Here is a 21,011-nt window from a genome sequence, read left to right as displayed (position 1 = left end):
GTGTATGTGTGTGTGTTTTTTTACACTAATAAATGAATTATATGTATATATATATATATAGATGCAATTGGGCGACAAGGTGGAAGCAACAAGGTCAAAAAAAAAAGGCTGAAAGGGCAACCTTCTTGCGTTCATTTCCCTGCTTCACGAAAAATTCCACGGATCACCCCGGAAACACCGAATGCAGGAGCGCCAAAAGGAAGAGAGGGAAAAAAAATAGAAATAACGAAAAAGAAGAGAGAATGAAGGGATGCGCACGGTCGAATCCACGCGGCATTCCCCTCTCCTTCCCTCCACTCACTTCTCTCCCCCTCCCCCCCCCCCCCCCCCCCCCCGTGCCCTCACCCTCAGTGAACAATCGAAAAATCAAACAACACCAAAAGGGGGAGTCGCCGAAGAAGGCAACAAAGAGAAGAGAGATGCCGGGGGCCATCTAAATTATATAAACGACAGAAGTGAGGCGGTTGAAACTACTCTATAAAAAAAAATAGGAAGACAGGGGACGCTGCGCTCGTGTTGAAAAATGTATCATCGATGCGTGCGAATTCACAATAGATGCAAACAGCATAAAGACGATGAAATATACACGAGAGACGAGCAGGCGCGAGACAGTCGTGCGAAGAGCGGCAGGTGCCTCAGAGAGGAGAATGTAATCGCCCTCACTGCTTGCTCCATCACATGCAGCCGATCCCCACCCAAGACCTCACTTACGCATCCCTGCAGACTTCCTTGAAGACCTTTTCCACCCTCTCTTTGTACGCGTGCTTGAGTTCTTCAGCGATAAAGCTGCTGTGGAAGGAGTTCAGCACGAGCTGCTTCAGCGTGGCCGGGGTGAGTTGACCCGTCTCGGCAAGAATGCGAAAACTCTCTCGAACGTCGCCACCGAAGTAGGCCGGATCATCCGAGTTGATCGTGACGAAGAGCCCCTCTCGCAAAATGAGGTCCATCACAACTGCACCGCACGTTGCGCGATCCTTGAAGACCTTGAGGGCTACGTTAGATGTCGGGCAAACAGTCAATGGGATGCGCTTCTCACGAAGTTCCTTGCACAGACCCAAGTCAAGGCGGGCAGCCACGCCGTGGTCGATGCGGTCCACCGCCAGAACATTCATGGAATCCCTCATGTATTCCGGCGGGCCCTCCTCACCCGCGTGCGCTACAAAGAAGGGTACCTTGAGCTCGTCACGGCAGTAGCGGTAGAGCCGTGCGAACTTCTCGGGTGGGTTGCCTAGCTCGGAAGAGTCCAAGCCCACCGCCACGAATGCCTTAGCTGCGAACAACTTACGGATGTACTGGCCGTTGTCGGGGTGCATGTCATCGCGCACAAGCCCAAGGCACTCCTCCTCAGAGAGATGGCGAAGAAAACTGAAGATGGGCGCTATACTGATCCCAAACTCGGCTTCGCCGCGATGGAATCCTTTCATAAGCCCATCATAAAGCGCACGAAACGTAATGCCACGGCTGAGATGGCCTTGAGGGTCAAAAAAAGGCTCGGCATGGCAAACGCGACTCTCGTGCATCATACGCGTGTAGCCGTACGCCAGTTCGGCGAAGTCGTCCTCAGTCACAAGCACGGACATGCCCTCATAATAGAGGTCCAGAAACGACTGCAGATCAGTGAAGTTGTATGCTGCACGGACCTCCTCCACTGTCTGATATGGGATCTGCACTCTATTCTTCTTTGCCAACTTAAATAGCATCTCTGGGCTCAGTGTTCCCTCAATGTGAAGATGCAGCTCTGCCTTGGGCAACGCCTCGATGAGGCGCTCAAGAAGTGTTGCATCAGTCATTATTGCGCGCCTTTGTGCAAATATGAAAATAGATACCTTTTGGGGATCCGCGTGGAGAGCGGGGAGGAGGAAGGGGAGGAGGAGGAGGGGATGGGGGAGGGAAGCTAGTGGGCGGAGCAGAGCGCTGAGCCCAGAATAGACCTTACCAAGAAAGAAGACACCGTTTTTTCTTTTCCACCCTATTGAAGCACTTTGTCTTGACAAAATGAAAACCTCAAAAAAAAGGGGGGGAGGGCAGGGTAGGTAAATCTCAAGAGAGAAAAGCCCCAATGCCCTCCACTCGTATCGGCGTTCCGCAAGCAAAGCGTGTGTGTGTGTGTGTGTGTGTGTGTGTGTGTGGGGGGGGGGGGGACTATCAACGTATTCCTGTTTTTTTTTTGAAAGGGAAACGTAGAGAAACTACGTCCATGGCGTAATAGCCTAATAACGAAAATGTCACCGTAACCAAAGCACCTCTGTTCCTCGATGTGTGCGCGGGTAGGCCCATGCAGGTGGGTGTAGGGAGGAGGGAGGGGAGAGGGGACATAAGACTCCCGCGAGAGCCCACCTAGCGACACCTAATAGGTTGGACACCCCCATTCGTGGGTGCGGTAATGATCGCGAGCGCCCCCCCCCCTTGGCTGCAGAAACCGAAAGCTAGCCGTTGCTCTCTGCGGGTGGTTTTTGTTGCTTCAGTGTGGAGATGTTGAGTCGAACCCTGGTCCAATGACGGTGGTGCAGGCGAACGTCAACGGCTTCAGTAAGGCATAGCAGCTCGCACTACTTGGGGCTGACGCTGACCTTTATCTCCCCCAGGAGGTGGTGATGATCTCATCAGCGTTCGCCAAAACCTGGAAAGTGCCTCGATATGTGTCTTGTTCATATCTTAGTGCACTCCAGGTTCTGCAGAAGCATTGTTGACCCCTTCACCAGGATCGACCTCCGGTGGCAGACGGGGTTTTGTAGCTGTCCATTCTGTGGCGACTCCTTTTCCCTCTGAAAAAAAAGCAAGGGAAACCACGTGACATAGTGTGCCCTCGATCCCGATCGGTGCACGCGCCAAGGGTATCACATTCTGTGCGCCGTTCTCTTCTTTCTTCTGGTGCAGCAAGCACGACTCTCGAGCCCCATTGCAGGGCCCCGATGAATCTGTCAGTCACATGCTGGTGTGTCCTGTTCTTACTGAGTGTCGGAGACGCCTCGCCATCACGCCAGATTTGCTCAAGGGCGATGACCTCTGGCCTTTCCTACACTCGAAGCAACTCATCCCACTTGTAGAGGCAGCCCTGACCCTTGCCTCCTTGCGGTCCAGACGCGAGGGAAGAATTTTCAAAAAAAAAACCTCCGGCGAGAAGGAAAAAGCCTTGAAGTATGAGGGGGTAAGTGGAAAAAGAAACAGCACGAGTGGCGTTATAGAGAAGTGAAAGGGACAACCGAGACAAGTTGGAGGGGGGAAGGGAATAATAAGCATGCGAGCACATTGCAGCGGACTACACTGGAAATATGTGTGTCTGTGAGTGTGTGCGTGTGTGCGTGTGGGTGGGTGGGTGGGTGGGTGGGTGGGTGCACAAAAAAATGTAACGACACAGGGAGGGAATTCCTCCCAGAGCTTGGACAATAGTCAATTCGGTGCTGGTGCTGCGAATACTACGACACTGATGTGTCGACACAACAAAACTACAGAAAAAAAAGATAAGCGTTTTTCGTACAGCGCTTCACAAGGCATTTATTTTTTTTCTCCCCCCCCCTATTTCATATTACTCTACGCATGTCATCACTATATGCGCTTTTTTTTGCATACGAAAGCAGCAACAGGGGAAGTGAGACACTCAATACAATACAAATGAGTCGTTGCTTCCTCTCTTTTTTTTTGCGGGGGGGCAGAGAAATGCCCCAATACAGAAAGAAAGTCGCAGACAAATAAAACCATATGGGATAGAGGGGGCAGAAAAAGAATTGGAGTGTCTCTTAGGGAGGAAGTAAGTAAAACCCCAGGAGGAGGGGGGAGAGGGGAGAGTGGGGGGGTCAGTGAAGCGATTCACGGGTGAATAGCAACAGCACTAACCAATATATTGAGGCCCTTGAGAATCACTTCTACTGGGCACAAAAAAAAAGTTTTTTTCAAAGAAAGGTTTCGATTCCAGCACGCATTATGTGGAGGAAATAGAGAACAAACGAACGACACGATGTCTACATCGCGAGCAGGACACGAAGACGGAGGGAACAAAATGAAAGAAGTGGGGAGGGAGGGAGGGGGGGAGGAAAAAGGAAGGGGCGGAAGATATGTGTGTAAATGAACCAATAAAAAACGACAAAACTTTGCCTGTAGCCATCAAGTAACAACACACACACACACACACACGGGGCACCAAATTGAAACCCCGTGTAAAGGTGCCGCCATCAAACCCCTATAATCGCCTCTTGTCCTGTGTAACGTGAAGAGTCGTGCTTCTGTTGGGATTGCAGCTATTCCACTCGCCTCAAGCCAGGCCAACTTGCTCCAGGCCCCACTGATATATCGCCGCCGCCTCCTTTAGGTCCCAACCATAGGCGAGAAGCATTTTTGTTGTTTTGTCTCTGCACTCTACGAAGTATGGGCTTACCGCATTAGGGCTCTTTGTTGGCTTCTCACCAGACGGCGACACCAGCTCCAACTCTTCGCGCGGACACATACAACAGTGCAGCGTCGTCTGCGCACCCTCCTCTGAATTCTTCAAGAATAGCAGAGACACCCATGAGAATATGCTAGACAAAAATCCCCTCAGAATGTCTCGCGAGAAATTCGTGGCAACGCAGCCGGGGTGCAGTGAACAAGCGTACACACGGTTCGCCTCTACTTTCACGTCGCGGTAGCGGCGCGCAATCATGTGGGCATGGTAAGTGTTCAGTAGCTTGCTAGTGCCGTAACGGGTAAAGGCGTTCCGCATCGAACAAGAGTGAAGCGCTCCGCAAGACTTGTCGGCACCGCGGTTAACCTCTTTGATTGCGTTGAGTAACTTTCCCTCAATGATGCCGTTGCAGGCGTCGAGCGAGTTTATCGACTTCCATGCGCTGAAGAAACCGGGAAGAAAAAGAGCCTGCGGGAAGCGGTGTGCCTCGCTGGAAACATACACCACGCGGCCTCCGTGCCTCTCCAAAACCGGCAGCAATAACTCTGTCAGGAGAAGCGGGCCGAGGAAGTTCGCAGCCGTGTGCAACTCCAAGTTTGGATTGAATTTCGAGTAAACCAGCTCCCTGCGCATACAACCCGCGTTGTTCACCAACACTTGCACGTTTCGGTCCGCGTACTTTTTCACCACCCAGTCTGCATACACACGCACACTGTCAAAATCATCGCACTCCAGTGGTAGTTGACCCCTCACAATCACCGACGCTGGCGAGTGTGCGTACCGCTGCGGCTGCGCATCACGGCGGCGCTCTGCCTCCTGCTGGATCCGCACAGCCGTCTGCTGCGTCAGCACTGCCGACCGGCACGTCACCACCACCTCGTAGCCCTCCACAGCCAGGCCTACGGCAGTCCAGTACCCGATCCCGCTGTTCGTTCCCGTAACAATCGCCACTGGTCGCTTCGCCAGCGGCATGTCGCGCGACATCACGAAGCGGGACTGCGCCTTTTTGTCCTCAGTGTCCGCATCCGTAACGGGGCGCGCGCAATTTACAGCACCTCGCGCCACCATACGGCTCATCACAACCCATAAAGGAAAGACAGCAGTGACACAACGCCATGAAAGAAAGAAACAAGCAGCCGCAGTGGCCACCCCTAAGAGCATTGCGCCTGATTCGCTCTTGTACCCAAACATCATTTCTTTGCCGATACCTTTTTGGTCCTCAGTAAAAGCAACGTGGCGGGGGTTGTGAGTGCGCTTCAGGAAGTCTCTTCTGTGCTGCGAAAAATATTGGAGGGAGGGAGGGGGGGGGAGGGGGTCCGCTTAGACAAGCCGGTGCTGTTTTCAACGAGATTGGTGTGTGTGTGTGTGTGTGTATGTGTGTCAAGTTGATGAAAGCGTCACGAGAACCATGATAAAACACAAAGGAAGGAAGGATGGATGGAGGGAGGGAGGGAGGGGGAGAGAGTGATACGACTGTCAACAGCAGGAAGTTCCTTAGTTTCATACCCGCGTGACTCTCACAGTGATTAGAGGCAAAAAAAAACAGAACTTCTCATGCCTCTTCCGCAAAGCCGCAGGATCCTCATGCAGGAGAACAAGCCGCTTCAACCGAGACAGATATCTGATCGTCGAAAAAAAAATGAGTTTTAGTACACTATGCTCTCCCTCAACCAAACACTTCTCTGGATTTGCATTCAGCCTTGTTATAACATTTACAGCCACGGTGATTTATGCGGTTGAAAAGTACGGTACCGTATGTGAGAGAAAACAAAAACGAATCCGTCGTCGCGCCCTTTCAATGTGAGGCGTCTTTCAACAGCAGCGCTCCACCATCATTATATATATGCCACACACAGAGAGAGAGAGAGAGAGTCGATGTGACATCAGAAAAAAAAGAGTAGCAAGCGCTCCTCACATACACGCGCGCGCGGTGATTCAAGGAAGCAGGGTAAGGAATTTGTCTAGCAGGCTGTGTAGTGGAAGGGGGGGTCAGAGTGGTCCGCGTAGGTCGCGAATGCGACGTTCTTCGGCAGTTACCGACGGCTCTTGAGTGGTGCTTCGTTTTGACTCTTCGTAGTCTCCTTCATCCCAGACATCATCTCCCTCGGCATACGTCAGCCCCACCGACGGATCTTGTAAATGCCGCACGTAGTGTTCCACCAAAAACTGATCTCGGTACCGCAGCGCGGCAACAGACAGGGCCTCAGCGATTTCCTCCTCCTCACGGCTGTCTTTCTCAGCGTGCGTCTCCTCCACTTTGCCGGAAGAACCCGATGCAGCTGAGGAAGGGGCATCAGCGCCGTCACTTGTAGAATGAACGTTATCAGAGTCAGCCATCATAAGATCGAGAGCATCGGCTGTCAAACTGTCGTTTTCTGGCAAGGAGGGGGCACCAGGAACGCACTTGGAGTCTCTCTTGGACCCGAATGTATCGGCTGGGGCTGAGGGATCACGTGATGAATGAGATGGTGACAAAAGGAGAATTTCGCCAATGTGGACGAATGGCGCCCCTTCGGCACCTGTGATGGGAAGCTCTACTAACGGGTCACCGGCCAGTACGACCCGAATCGGGTTGATTGCCGCAATGTAACGCTCTAGTGTCCCCTGCAAAGACTTCGGAGCTCCTAGAGAAATCGTGTTGGACACCTCGAATCCCCGTTGAGAGAGCAGAAGTGATAATATCAAGCCCACTGCCCCACCAACCGCGTGCCCAATCACCACGGTGCTGCGCGTAGGATGCAGAGGAGAATCGTGGAGAAGTGCGTCGAAAATGCGGGATGCCATTAGTAAGTACTGGCTGTGAAACATTGTTTTCCGAACCTCTTCACTTTCGCTGATCTCCAGACGTTCGACCTCCTGGGCCCACTCGTAGCTGCCCGAATCACCCCCATCTTGTCGAGTACAACAAACATAAACCACCTGCTTGTTGTAAGTCTCGTCTACCTCTACCACCAAGTGGTCACGGCCTACACGCATATGAATAGCAGAGACGCCACTTCGATTGCCGATTATTGACTCCGTCACCTGCCAGGGCGTCAGATAAATCAGTGAGCTTTCGCGATTGTGCTCACCAACAGCTGTGCGATGAACAAGAAGCAGTCGCTCCGCATACGGCAATAGCGCCTGAAGCATGATTCGATTTTGACGCTCGCTGGTCACATCCTCAGCAACCTCGTTACGCGAAACTTTTTTAGCCTCGTGCTCAATCAACGATAGAATGCTAGCCTCCATCATCTGCTGATACGGCTGGTTGCCAACACCAGCGGAAAGGACCTGCAGCACTGATGTCAGCTGCGGATTTCCAGGAGCCATGTAGAGAGCTTGAGCAAGGGCGCGAGTACGATCGATTTCCATCGATATGTACCTTTGATACTGTTCGAGCACCTTTGCGTGAGCGCGGCCAGTTGCTGCGCCTCGCCGCCTTTTCCCCCCCGGATCGCTGGCGCGTCGCTCTAAAGTTCGCAGAGCACCAGCAAGCTGACGACTGTGCGTCTCTGCTTCTTGCCCAAAACGCCGTGAGACGTAGTCTATTAAACCCGAGCTGTTGTACAGCGCGCATCCCTGTGATGACCGTGACGCAGCCACGTAAAGTTCGCGGTATGCGCGTATTGACTCCAGTCGAAGTGACATGTTTGCAGACTAGAACTAAGCTTCTAGTAATGAAAGCTGAGACAGTATGTGTCTTCGAGGGTGTTGAATAGACAAGTAGGGAAAGGGGTAAATCACGGGTTTGGTTTAATTTTTTTTTTTTGAGTGCATGAGCAGTGACGCTTCAGAAGCCATCAGGCATGGAGAGAGTGACTTGGTGACAAAATAGAAAAAGATTGAAAGGGTGTCTCCTCTCCTGATTTCAGCATCGTGTTCAAGTTGAGAGAAAATCGTCAGCCGGAAAAAAAAGCAACAACACACAACGCATCTGTGTAACCACGCAGTTCAATTCTGAGTTTCTCTTCAAATTCATGAGCAGTTCCCTTTTTCCTCCTGACCTGCTCATTGTGGAACAGAGCGATAGTCGAACCTCACATGCCACTTCCTCTCTCAAGGTGCATCACGCACTGCGAAATAGCAATAGGACACGCCGCAGGGTAATCCCGACATTCGCCATCTGAGCACGACCTTTGCTCTAAGCTTGTCTCACCCTCGCTTCCCTAGTCGCCCCACAGCCTTCTCCATTGTGAGAACCGTTACCTGCTACAGCCCTCCATGCTGCTCGAGCTCCTCTCCACTAGGCAGTGGGGACCGAGCGAGACACGTTTGAAACTGTGCCCGACATACAGTTGGCACACATGGTTGACGCTGTTGTGGGTCTCCGAGGAAACGGTGTCTAGGGGACCTGAGTACCCAAAACAGTGAAAACACATCGCCTTGGATTTGAGGGGGGTCTGAGTTGCCTAATCCTGTCACCTCAAGCAGGAGTTCGGTATTACCAGTGAAATGGGGGATGGTTGGACCCCACTAGAGAAAGACCTCGGGTCTAGAAGCAAAAAGTAGGACTCAACAAAAAAGAAGGCGTTATGTCAAAAGACAAGCGTGCTGCATTTCAACGCACGTTCTCAAACATCCCCAAAGGGTGTCATTTTGTTTTTCCGCGTTCTGTGGGGAAGTTTCCCAAGGCGACAGCCCCTCTCCACCCTGGCGCTTCATTACCTCGTGTGACAAAACATCTATTGACGTCAAAAATGTTATTTTCTTGACGGTACAGAATAACTCTACCGATAAGTTGGTAAATGTAAGTTTCCCTCTTTTTCGTCACCTAGGGAGCCCTGATGTGATGTGTTTCCTAGAGTTGTGGTAAAGACAAAAAAAATCAAAAGCCCACGCCGAGTTGACTTCTTGAGACATGGAGAACAATATGAGCCGTAAAGGAGATCGATGATTGGAGAAGCATATCGCTTGAAGGGCTGGGCGTGCTTTGACCCAGGTCTCATCATCCTGCCGTTTCTCGATTACATCACCTTCTTTCATACCCAGTGCAAGTTTTTTTTTCAAAAAGAGTTTCGATTCGTAGAAATCTAGCAACTTCACAAGCAAGAATATGGGTCAACACGAGAAGAGCTAAAAGTCACACGCAAGACTCCATTCGGGGTGCAAAACAGTTAGCTGGAAAAATGCCTTTCATTTGCTTCTCAGCAAAGTCATGGTGCTGGAGCTGAGAGGCAGGACATCTGCAGTTTACCTCAAAACAGCTTTCAACAACAAGACATTCACCAACTACGCTGGGAGAAATGCACAAAGTGCAAGCATGCAAAGGGTTTCACTGAGAAACGTAAACTTGGTCCCACGTCTCCGTAAAAGAGCGATAAACTACTAGGCATGGAAAAACGACAGATTTATTCTTGGTAGACTTCATAAGACAGAAACAAAGGCTTCAGTTTACTCTGGCAGAGCACCGGGCAGAGACTCCTCTTTTTCCCTGCAGAGTCATGCGCGTCTGGAGAAGAAATAGCTTGCTTGAGGCGCTTCGAGCAGAAGTTACACAGCAAAGCGCACCTAGTTGAAAAACTGAGAGTTAGCCTCTAAAAGTGTATGGATTCACAAAGACGGAGAAAGGGCGTTTTTGCAGTCAAGAAAAAACAAATACACTTTTGATAGTTTTTTTTCCCTTAAGGCACAACAACTTTGAGCATCTCACAAAAAAAAAATTGAGCATCCCTCCCAGGCAGGAGTGCTGTCATGGCAGCTCCCTCTTGAGAAAGGACAACCGAGTCAGCTCTTTTTTAATGGAAGAAGAGGGTCGTGGTTCTCCTCAGCTACAAGAAAGATGCAGGCTACAGCTTTCCTCTACGTTGCCACTGGAGCTGCAGGAGTCGTTAGACATGCGGATCAAATCCGAACAGAAACCCCATCCGCGCGAGAGCACAATTTGCAGCGCAAGGTGTCTCTCTGCTGATACCGAAGGGCTATGTTTCACTTTGCTCTAATTTGATGGAGTTATACCTGGGCCGATAGGTTAAAAAACAAACATGAATGGGTTGAGAGAGAGAGTGATTTCCGGGTTGAAAAAAAAAAGGACCGTGATGTCCACGCCTGCGACATGTGTGTTCTCGTCGGGTAAAAGTGAGGCCGTCACACAAGCACCCTTCTGATGAAGATACATTCTGCAACACCCTATTTCATAAATCGCAGAGAACTAGCTCTATCGTCAGAAACAATCGAAAAACATGCAAAGAGAAGACGCCATGTACGCCAGTCGCGGGTCGTAACAGAAGGGCATTCACGCCTGTGGGGGTCACTCGCTGGGTACAGGTCCTGTAGGATCCTTTGTAAAAGAAAATCGAGGTCATCATACCGCGTTGTTCTAAACAGCAGCTAACCCTAAAAAACGAAAAGCACAGGGGGTAGTCTTCTGACGCACACCGTGGCTAGGCCCTCGAGCTCATGGACTTAGGTGCAAGGTGCTGTAAGAAAAAAACACTTTTCTGACACAATTGTCTCAGAAAAAGACCAGAAGATCCGTGAGGCTGAAAAGCATGCTAGCAAGGCGAAAATTGAGGGTCCTTTAAGCTCGCTCGCTTCCTTGTATTTTTTTTTTTCGCTGTGCCGAAAAAATGAAGCCTGAGCGCATATGATGGTTAGCCTAGTAGAATGCAAGGCCGAGGGAATCATCTTCCAGATATGAATGCACCCGAAGAAGTTTGTGTCTTGAAGAAGAGCGGATCTGTGGAATAGTCGTCGCCGACGAGTCTAGAAGGATCTACATAAGGTTGTTCATAGCCGCAAAGTTGAGACTGTTATCTGCGAAGCGCTTGTCAATCATTGCGCATCTTCAGTTAGCTCGCTGACTCTTGATCGTTTGACGAAAGTGCCGCACTCATCACGTTTTAGTGTCTGCGACGCGGCCGGGGGGCACAGCTTGTGCGTCATCCGTCACGTTAGCAACAGGGTGGCATTCTGAGGACATCTTCCCCTTATCCAACCAGGATAGTTCACCCAAGCGAGAGCCTCAGGTGTGCCTGTTTCGACCTGGAAGCGTAGGGGGGACGGTGCCCTGAGGGTGTCGCCGCTTTTCGAGTACAAAAATGAAATTGGTTAAAACCCACGCGGCGTGGGGGTTGCCTGCGCGTCGCGTTGCCGGGACGCCCTGCTGCGCTCGCGGGGGCGCCTCTGCCCTTCGGGCGGCTGTGGCTTGCGGGTGGGGTTTTGGGCGGCGCCTGGGGCGGGGGCACGCGGTGGCGGCCGCCGCCCAGGGGGTGGGGTGGGGGCCCGGCGCCTGGCGCGCCCCCAGGCCCGGGGGGGGGGGGGCGGGCCGCCAGACCCCGCCCCCCCCGCGCCGGCAGCCTGGGGCGAGAGGAGGAGCGGGGCGACGAACGTTAAACAGGGGCCGACCGCGGACTCAGCCACCATCGCCCCTCAAGTCCACGTCATGCGAAAAGCATTCGCCCGGGAGAAGCGGTATCGGCATCGAGCGGCTAGTTGCGGCGGATTCGCACTGGTGCAGCGTCGCCGCGTCGCGAAAGGGCCACGCAGACCAGAAGAGGGAGCCGTCGTAAAGATGCTGAGGGCACGTGTCTTCCTCCAGCCGAAACACTTGCGCGACGTTGTGCGGGTGGTTTCGACACCACACGCGCATAGCTACCCCAAGCAGCGAGGAAAGCACAACATGGGGATCACTCAGTTCATACTGGGCCTCGGCCGAGCGCAGGTCCGAGGAGCCATCTGAGCCATCCGAGAATCCAGCCTCTGAGGGGTAGAGAAGCTGCACGATGCAGTGCCGCTGTCGCCACTTCTGTTGCCCCGCCGCGGCGGCTTCGGCGTCCGCGCCCGTGAGACCATCTTCCACCACTGGGTAGGGCTCACTCTGACATGCTAGCGAGCTTCGAGCCAGAAAGACCCACTGAAACCACTCGCAGCCAACGACGAAAGAGGCGCTGTTGCTCTCTAGGCCGTTGCAGTGCGTTCCGTCGTTGCGCGCGTCAAGGTCGATGTTGACGGATGACACAGTTCCCTCTGTTCCGCTTCCGCCGCGTCCACATTGGATGACAAGGGAGAAGGGCGGTATGCCAAATGACTCCGTCGCCACACGGTGCGATGACCGTCGCGCTACGACGGAGGGCGCCATAGGGCTATCGTCCTCGCGCAAAACATACGCGGGTGTGGCCATTCCCTCGTCACCCTCGTCCTCGGCCTCGCTGCAGAGCCGCTCGTACAAGGCTTTGTACTTTGTGTGGCACGCTTCTTCAGCCAGGCGGCGCACCTGCGCCAGAGTTGCAATCCATCCAGGGGGTTCGAGAACGGCAGAGGCAGACGCGGCGAAGGTTTTTTCGCTCTCCTCCGCGTCAACGCTCACGTCGTCGAACCATTCCTTAATAGAGAGCCGCACGACGTCTACGACGGTGAGGTGTTCATCGGCAGACTGTCGATACTGGCGCGCGTTGTCGAGGATAGAAGTGAGGGTGGTAGTCCACTCTTGGCTGAGCCTCGAGGCAGTCGGCGTATTAAGCAGGGGTACTCCATCCATCTCACTGTCCATCGTGTTCCAGCCCCCCAGACTCGTCTCACTCGCCGTAATGGAAGAGTTCACACTAGACGGATGCTGATGGCAACTGGTCGAGTTCCGACCTACGCAGGACCTTGCGCTGGTCTGCGTCTGCCCCGACTCGGGAGGAGCCTTATGAATAGGGTCCTTCGTGGTCCCGTCAGTTTTCGTTCCAGCGCACTGGCGGCTGCGCGGATGGGCCAGCAGCATACTCAGCACCGCGAGCATATCCGTCATTGAGATGGCTGAAAACCGTTTGCGTACCTCTTCGGTAGCAAATTGCAGCTTGGCATCGTCCAGCGCAGGAGTACTGCTGTCGCTGCTGGGGGTCGGCCAAAGCGGTGGCACGGGGTCTGTGAAACACGCCATGGCACACGTGTGGGGGCGGCAGAAGAGAAGGCGGGAGGCAGATGCACACTGATGAGCCAAATCAGCGGAAAGGGACTTCGCTAAAAAGAATAACGAAAGCAGCGTACACGCAGAACAGTAGGGTGTTGCATAGAGTAACAGGCACCAATATGTGTGGTGTGGTGTGTGTGGAGGTGGGGGGTGGGGGTGGGGATGCAGAGGCGGGTGAAGAGCAGCACACACGCGGAACAGCCAACGCAACGTAGGACACCTCAGGTTACAAGTAAAGGAGAACAGAAACGAGTGTGGCGCGTGCGTCACGTGGGTGGTGGCAACGGTTTACCGACAGCGGGGGGCCTTTTTCGAGGTTTCCCGAGTTGTACCTGGTCTCTGAGATGCCGGCAAACAACGATGTAAAAGAGGTCAAACCTTCTTAACTAGATCTCGCACGCGCTTTTGGGAAGCATAAAGACAAGCACCGGGAGGAAGAGAGCAGCAACAACTATTCTCAAACGGGGGAAAAAAAGAGACGAGAAATTCTTTTTCGATTGGAGATGAAACACACAGAAGGGAGGAGGATATGTATTCTCACGAGGACGGCAACACTGCACCGATGGTGGCCTTTTCGCTAGCTCGTGGGTGGGGGTGCGACATTGCTTTTCCCTTATCGCATGTGTGTCTGTTTACTGATACCCAGTTGATATCACTGCATGCATGTGCTACAGATTCGTGGGTGAGTGGGTGGGTGGGGGTGCATTCAGCGCACACGGAGCTCGGGGAACATGAAAACCCCGTATTGCAGTTTGAACCGCTGTATAATCCATGAGACCGCTAGCTGCTCGTTTGGTTCTCGTCGTCTTTCTCTTTGGTACGGATTACCTCCTATTCTTTTCAGCCCTTGGCATCACAGCATTGCCATCATACGAGCAACCACGAAAACAAGGCATACGTTAACAGAAAATCGGGCACGTCACGCTGTTTTCATGTCACTGCCGCGTCCTCGTGAGAGGTAGGCGCGAAGAGGTGTTCACGTATACACGTGTGCGGAAGAGGCGGTAGGTGTGCTCAGTTACCATACAGCGCCGCCTCGATCTGCTTGTCGAACCGATCTGTTGGGAGCACAAGTTCGTACCGCGACAGGGCACGCTTCACATCCTGCGCCTCCTCAGCTGTGCTGTGAGTGCGGTGCCAGTCGCTGCTCGTCAACTTCTGGCCAAACGACCGTTCAAAGTCCACAAAGTGAAGGGGGGCCGTGGCCATGCCTTGCTGCTGCTCTGTGGCCGCAGCTGATACAATCGAAGGCTGGGGTGCCGGGCTGGTGATAAGAGGCTGTTGCTCTTGCACAACAGTGCGGATAGGGAAGGAGGACTTTGCCGTGGCCAAAAACGGCTGAGGTGGCAACGCCGGCGCCGCCGCTGTGAATGGAGAAGCCGAGAAGACTGAAGGCACGGTTGGTGCCGGTGGCGACGGAAAAGCTTCGGCAGAGGTAGCGAGAGCACCGAACACACTGCCCCTGCTTGCCGCGCTCGCTGACAAATCAGCCCTGGGCGGTGCTGCGGCAAAGAAGCTGCTCTTGCCAGCGGTGGCGGTGGCGGAGAATGCCCCCACTGCGGCTACCGAAGGCGCAGATGAAGTGTCAAAGACCGAAGTGGCAGGGTTGGCAGCAACTGGCCACTTAGCCTTGACTTCGTCTTTCAGAGCCTCGTTTCGGCTACCGCCCCCACCCCCATCGTCATCATCTTTGCATCCCCCTTTCCCGTGTCCCTCTGCGGTCTCCTCTGCGCCGGTGCCTTGTTGACCGGGTGAGACGCTAGAGGAGCGCTCGTTGTCGGTCTCTTCCGCTTCGACGTCAACGTCAACTTTCTCCTCGTCCCACTCGCTGTCATCTTCCTCCGCTTCACTCTCATCCTCATCGTACTCTTCGTCCTGGTAGTCCTCCTCTTCCTCCTCCCCCTCCTCCCAGTCTCCCTCATCAAACTCCGACTCTTCGTCGTCGCTGCGCGGGTGCGCATCCGCACTGTGGCGCCCTGGCGACTTTGCATCATCGCCTACTTTGACGGAGCGACCCATTTCTAAACAGAGCAGTCACACGTGCCTTGGCTCGCTTCCAGACAAACAGTGAGGGTGATAAAGTTGGTGCACAGCCTGTTTCCATTACCGTGACCACTGGAATCCGTTATTCCTTGTCTCCATAGTTGTGCTCGTGCGTGTTTGTGTGATGCGTTGTGCGGTAGAGCGAGACGGCGCAGTGCGTGAGAATATGTCATTATAAATAGATTAGTGAGGCGAAGAGCAGAGGCGCAGGCAAAAGAAGTGAGGTACAGTGGCGCGTATGTTGCCCCAAGGAAGCACGAGACACAGCAGGGGCCTCTTCTGATGGAAGTGCAGACATTTTCCTTGGGTCGTGCTTGGTGGTAGAGGGGCTTCCTCTGTCTCGCCCCTCCTCTCTCATCCAAGGAGGCAGGCCTATGTGCGGCGGGGGTTGAAAAAAAAAGGGATCCCTGTCCGCCGTGGCGTATACACCGTTCCCTTCCCTGCGTGTGCTCATATTGGAGACCATCTACATCGGACGGCAAAGGGGCTAAAAAACAAAACCCGCCCAGACAAGAATAACGCGAGTCGTCTTGGACTGACAGGGAAAAGGGAGGGGGGGGAGGAGGAGGGTAACTAAAACCTACAGGCTGGCTTTCTAACAGTTCATCTTCACCCCCCCCCCTCCATGGGTGCCACCTCCGGTGTTGACTGGGTAGAAATATAAGGGCCTCCGCACAGTCGAATGCAGGGGGGGGGGGCCAAGGAGGTACGTGGACACATCCGCACTTCACTGCAATCTAGGACACTTCCTAGGACACCATAGATACTAGCGGGATAACCAGAAAGGATCAACCTTGAAGCAACACAAAACAGAGAAAGTGAAGAATTATTCGAGTGCGGCGCATGGTGGTCCCCCCCCTTGTCACCATTACAACGTTTAATTCTTTTCAGGTAAACAAAGCGGTGAAAGCAAAAATGTTTTCTCATATAGGGAGAGAGATCGCCTACCATTTTGGAGACGGGCGAGCTGCAGTGAGTGTGTCACCGGCACGACTTCACAACACCGTTTTGCCTCATCAAGAGTAGCTTGTCCATGCGCTCGCCATCACATGACTGTGCAGCACCCCGAGTTTGTCTGCTTCGCTTGGCTGTAGAAAGTCTTGCTAGCCATGCCGAGGTCTTCACTCTTCAGCACCAAGTCATCGATTTTCTGTCCTCGCTCAATTATTTGGTCAATCGCGTTGTACATGACCACTTTTGTGTCCTCTATGTCTCGCTTGATGCGCAGGATCTTGTCTACCTCCTCGGGCTTCTGATACTTCTCCAGGGCATCATGAAGGTATGGCCAGTGCAGGAACTCATCGGCCTTGCCTTGCGCAGACTCGTACTTGCCGCGGAACGTCTGCTGGAACTGCGATACGAGCTCCGTCAATAGTGTAAAAGCGACACGAGCGTTGTACTCGATGTCGCTCACTGCGATTGCTACAAGACCGTCCAGCGTCGCATACGCGTACACCACATTGCCGTTTTCTGTTATCTGCGTTTTGCCGCCGAGGGCCACCCGCTTCGCCACGGTGCGGGAGAGGAACACAATGAATTCGCGTGCAGAAGTGCGCTGGAAGAAACCAAATGAGCTGACGTCAATGGCGCTGCAGCAGATAACCGCTTCCTTGTCGGCACCCTGCGCGTAGGGTTTCAGGATCAACAAACCGTACAACTTCATGATGTTGCGGTGTGCAGCAATTGAATAGGCGCCGCACGAACAGGAAAGAAGTATTAGCAGGAAAAAAAAAACACAACGCAGGGACGCTGGTGTGGCTTATTTGGACACTGACAAACTGCCTCATCATGAGTCAGATGTTATGGAGAGGAGAAGCACGGTTCCGAAATTTGTTCAGCATGAAATAGGGATTACAAAAGACAGAGAAGACGGGATGTCAAGCGCTGTGCCCGCCCGTTCAGTCGACAGGGGTGAGTTTTTAGCTGTAGAGGGAGGGGGGTCACTGAGTGCAAATAACTGCCCTATACAAGCCTCCTTCGCTCATTCGGTCTCTTGAGTAAAGAGGCGATGGCCTGACCTGCCCTGCCCTGCCCCGCCCCACCTCTCCCTCCTGCACTCTAACAGTAATGCACAAGACACACTTGAGCTACCGACCGAGGAAACATCAGTTTTTTTTTTGGTGGTGGTGGTGGGGAAGAGATATGCTGGAGACATTGGCAGCGTCAAGGTGATGGGAGAGGGAAAAAAAAGTACACGTGGAGAAAATGTATCAGCGCACGATGTGTCTGAGCTGTTGGCAAAGCCACCGATCGATACCAGCTCAGTTCCTGTATTAGTAACCAAGTATTTCTGGCGCTGATCGCTTCCTGGTTATTGATGCCTTTGGGCGCCTCGCTCAAGCGAAAAACATACAAAAAAAAACACGCAAAGAAGAATGTTGCAGGCGTGGATGTCCACTAACCACCCCCCCTACACACACACACAAATATATATATATATATACGTAACGTCGAATTGAGCTTCGTTGAACCACGTGTATTTGTGTCCAAGCATGGCGGTATGCCAACGCGCACGCGACAAGATAACAGTCTGGAAAGTAAAATTGCTTGACGCTCTCTACGCCTTCCACCAAGTACAAGACGTTGGGGAGGGAAAAAAAAGGAACGAGGGCATGATAATCAGCGGTAAAGTAGACCCTGATTTTGATGGACTCTCTCTCCCCCACAAACAAAAAAAAGGAGGACTCATCGCAAACGGATGAGGCGTACTTCTGTTGTGGCGGTTGCTGGTTGTGCTCCCCCCCACCCCCTGTCGGAGTCAGATGAAAAAAAAAAACGCTCGTTTCGCAACTTCGCTTTCACTCCCATGTGAGGCACCTCGCCAAACACGTGCATATATGAAGCGTCTAGGGAGCAGCAACAGTGAAAACAGAAAGCAAGAAAAAACATCCCGCACCTCCTCCCCCCCCCCCCCGCGCACAAGCCCCGACAGCACCGCCTTCTTTTCCGGACATGGCTCGCGTTCAATGACGAAAGGGAAGCCTCAGCGCTCATCTAGTGTGAGAGACTCGCGTCGATCCGGTGACTTTCGGAGCAGGCGTGGAGTTCCAGTTTGTGTGAGGGGCGTTTGCCACGCAGCCCGTCGCCATGCCATACCCATTACTCCGCGCACGAGCCTGTTCCATGGTGAGCAACTCCACCTTCTTTTTCAAAATATCCAGCTCACTTGGCACTTGCATATCTGTGTTTTGATCCCGGGCCTCGGCACCGGGCCAGTGTCCGGAGATGGGTGAGGAGATCGAGGGCACCCCAGCTGAAGACAAAGCGTACGGGCAATGGCACCCCTGCTGCAAAATCAGTCGTAGTTGTCGCTCTTGGACTACCTCCAGCTCATCAATCTGAGCGCATAGGAAAGTGCGGTACTCGAGTGCTTCCTCGAGCGCTTCTTGCGCCATGGCCGCTGCGCGGTCAGCCATGCGATCCGTCTTGTTCAAGAGCGCCATCCGGTTGCGGTACTCGGCCTCACGCGTGAGGACACGAATATCATGGTGTAGACGTTCAAGTCGAAGCTCGTCGCGCAGGCGCAAAAACTTGAATTCACACTTCACGCGCGCGTACTCGTCGGACTCCATGTTGTGCAGCGTGTTGGGACTAGGACCCGGGAAGTGAATGTGATGAGTCCGCGTCGGCGAAGACGGCTTTTCCCCCTGCTGTGCAATACTAACGCGCTTTGACGATGAGGCAGCTCCATTGAGGGCAGAGGGCCCTGTTGAAAGGAGCTGCGCAGCGGGGGTGCCCTTCGACGCGCGTGTTGCACCCGCCAACTCCCGCCGCACGCTGCTGCTGCGAGACATTGTCGCGTTCAGTGACAGGCGCTGTCGCGCGTTGTCTGAACGCTCTGAGCGACGGCGCAACGACTGCATGGCTGCCGTGGCGGAGTTGTCGAATAAACTGCCCAAGGAGCCTTTCCGCTGCAGAGGTGCCAGGAGAGTTGAGCCGAGAGTGCTGATTAGCTCGACGGCGTCGTTGTCCACGGAATCGCTGTCGTCATCGAACTCGCGGGAAGTGCAGCTCTCTGCGTTACACATTTCATCCTCCTCATCGCCGTAGCGCAGGGGTCGTGTGGATGAGTGCATCGACTGGGCAGCACTGAGGCGAGCACGACTTCCAATATGATAAAAAAGGTAACTGATCGGATCCACTGGTTTTTTCGCGAAGAGCAACGGTAAGAGGCTAGTTGCCACCACGTATCCCGGGGACGTCACCGGTATATCCTTTAGCAGGTGAACTTGGGTCGGATCCTCAGGGCGAACAACTGGGTAGCCATCAGCGGAAAAAGCAACGCTGTGTGCTGCATCTACCCCGAAATTCTGTGCTTCCAGACGAGCCCACAAGAAGTCCTCTGGATCGTCAGGTTGTGCACTCAGGAGCGACTTCGCCAAACGCGTCATCACCGTGCGACCAACCTCACTCAATAGAGGACTCCTTGTCAGACGCTCCATTACAGTACCACCGCGCGGGGTGGGCAGCGACCGGGTGTTCATCCTCGTGCTGCCATCTGGGGACGTGGTCATGTCCAGTCCATCGGTGGCCAGCGTGGTAGCCGGGGCACCGGCCGTTGCCTCTTTTTCTGCGTCTGTCGCCGTGTCACCCGTGTGAGAGGCCCGGGAAACCGCAGCGCTCGATAACAGCCGTGCTTGGAGGTAGTCGATCATGCACTGTTCCGGATCCTTCGGTTGATATTCCAAAGTGAGACTGGAGAGTTGCAGCAGCAGGCTGCGGAAGCGTTCGATTGGGTCCGCATCGGTGGTCCGCAAAGCGGGGGCAGCACTTGCGGTCATCACATCGACATGGGTTTTGAGCGAGGTTTCAAGCGGCGCACCGGGAGACACCATGCTCATGTTTGCCGCCGCCGCGACGCCAGCGCCCACGTCGGCCAGAAAGTTCGCCACCTCACCAGCAGACTCCTCCACCGCCTCAACCGGGGCTTCAGCTTCTATGGATGCTGCATTGCAGGTTGTCACTCTGCCGTCGTGTTCGATTACCTCCGCGTTCGGGTTGAGTTGCACGTGTGCGTCACTATGCGTGCTTGCGGTTTCTGAAGGACGGCGCAGGGAGGACGCACGGCCTAAAGGAGCACCCCTGGTGGGGGAAGTTTTCAGGACCGAGCGAGCACTTGCGGCACTGCTGTCGGTAGCACCCATCCCTGCATCAGACTCGCCGCATATTTCAGGAGAGGAGCGATCAAAGCGCAGCTTTTTTGCATTGGACCCCTGCTGCTGTTGCTCGACCTGCTCGTTGTGTGACATCGCCACAGCTGTTAAACGCGAGCAAACAAGAAACAACCACAGGACACCGTGTCGACCTCAAGCGTTCCCTATGAAAAAAAAAAGGAGAGAGCTCGGTCTTTCCTTCGTTTATGTTGATCCTGTGTGCTGAGACGTGTGCGTGTGCGTGCGTGCAGCGTAAAATGTGAGAAATAGATTCAAGGGAGTGCGGGCTAAGCAGATTTTCTTCAGCTCGCAGCAGTGTAGAGTTCGATTGATGGCGGTTGTATGTGCTGAAGGAAAGGGGTTGCTGTCATCCAGTGTAGTTCGCCCTCCCCCGCCGCGGAGGAGAAAGGAGAATGAAAAAAGGGTGGAGGGTGGAGGGAGGAGAAAGTATGCGGCGCTCAGAGTGATGTGGCTACCCCGTGGAAAAAGCATTCAAACCACAGGACGCTAGCGAAGGGCGGGGACGGAGGCCGAGCGAGTTAGAGGCTCCTATACATGCCAT

General features: G+C 53.6%; 7 protein-coding genes across 7 annotated transcripts; all 7 read right to left on the bottom strand.

Annotated features, from left to right (window-relative positions):
• Window positions 1-707: 707 nt before the first annotated feature.
• On the bottom strand, window positions 708-1,790 carry JKF63_01210 (uncharacterized protein; the record flags this gene model as incomplete). Its single annotated transcript, XM_067897258.1, has 1 exon — window positions 708-1,790. The coding sequence occupies one exon, from the start codon at window positions 1,788-1,790 to the stop codon at window positions 708-710; it is 1,083 nt and encodes a 360-aa protein (XP_067753415.1).
• Window positions 1,791-4,249: 2,459 nt separating this feature from the next.
• On the bottom strand, window positions 4,250-5,572 carry JKF63_01209 (uncharacterized protein; the record flags this gene model as incomplete). Its single annotated transcript, XM_067897257.1, has 1 exon — window positions 4,250-5,572. The coding sequence occupies one exon, from the start codon at window positions 5,570-5,572 to the stop codon at window positions 4,250-4,252; it is 1,323 nt and encodes a 440-aa protein (XP_067753414.1).
• Window positions 5,573-6,367: 795 nt separating this feature from the next.
• Window positions 6,368-8,008, bottom strand: JKF63_01208 (uncharacterized protein; the record flags this gene model as incomplete). Its single annotated transcript, XM_067897256.1, has 1 exon — window positions 6,368-8,008. One exon carries the CDS (start codon window positions 8,006-8,008, stop codon window positions 6,368-6,370), a length of 1,641 nt encoding a protein of 546 aa, XP_067753413.1.
• A 3,703-nt stretch (window positions 8,009-11,711) lies between these two features.
• Window positions 11,712-13,223, bottom strand: JKF63_01207 (uncharacterized protein; the record flags this gene model as incomplete). Its single annotated transcript, XM_067897255.1, has 1 exon — window positions 11,712-13,223. The coding sequence occupies one exon, from the start codon at window positions 13,221-13,223 to the stop codon at window positions 11,712-11,714; it is 1,512 nt and encodes a 503-aa protein (XP_067753412.1).
• A 1,044-nt stretch (window positions 13,224-14,267) lies between these two features.
• Window positions 14,268-15,272, bottom strand: JKF63_01206 (uncharacterized protein; the record flags this gene model as incomplete). Its single annotated transcript, XM_067897254.1, has 1 exon — window positions 14,268-15,272. The coding sequence occupies one exon, from the start codon at window positions 15,270-15,272 to the stop codon at window positions 14,268-14,270; it is 1,005 nt and encodes a 334-aa protein (XP_067753411.1).
• Window positions 15,273-16,341: 1,069 nt separating this feature from the next.
• JKF63_01205 (uncharacterized protein) lies at window positions 16,342-16,959 on the bottom strand (the record flags this gene model as incomplete). The annotated part of the gene is made up of 1 exon (XM_067897253.1): window positions 16,342-16,959. One exon carries the CDS (start codon window positions 16,957-16,959, stop codon window positions 16,342-16,344), a length of 618 nt encoding a protein of 205 aa, XP_067753410.1.
• A 1,327-nt stretch (window positions 16,960-18,286) lies between these two features.
• Window positions 18,287-20,545, bottom strand: JKF63_01204 (uncharacterized protein; the record flags this gene model as incomplete). Its single annotated transcript, XM_067897252.1, has 1 exon — window positions 18,287-20,545. One exon carries the CDS (start codon window positions 20,543-20,545, stop codon window positions 18,287-18,289), a length of 2,259 nt encoding a protein of 752 aa, XP_067753409.1.
• Window positions 20,546-21,011: the final 466 nt, after the last annotated feature.

Source organism: Porcisia hertigi, chromosome 35, assembly GCF_017918235.1.
Source record: "Porcisia hertigi strain C119 chromosome 35, whole genome shotgun sequence".
Classification (NCBI taxonomy): domain Eukaryota; phylum Euglenozoa; class Kinetoplastea; order Trypanosomatida; family Trypanosomatidae; genus Porcisia; species Porcisia hertigi.
This window is presented reverse-complemented; position numbering and strand designations above follow the sequence as displayed.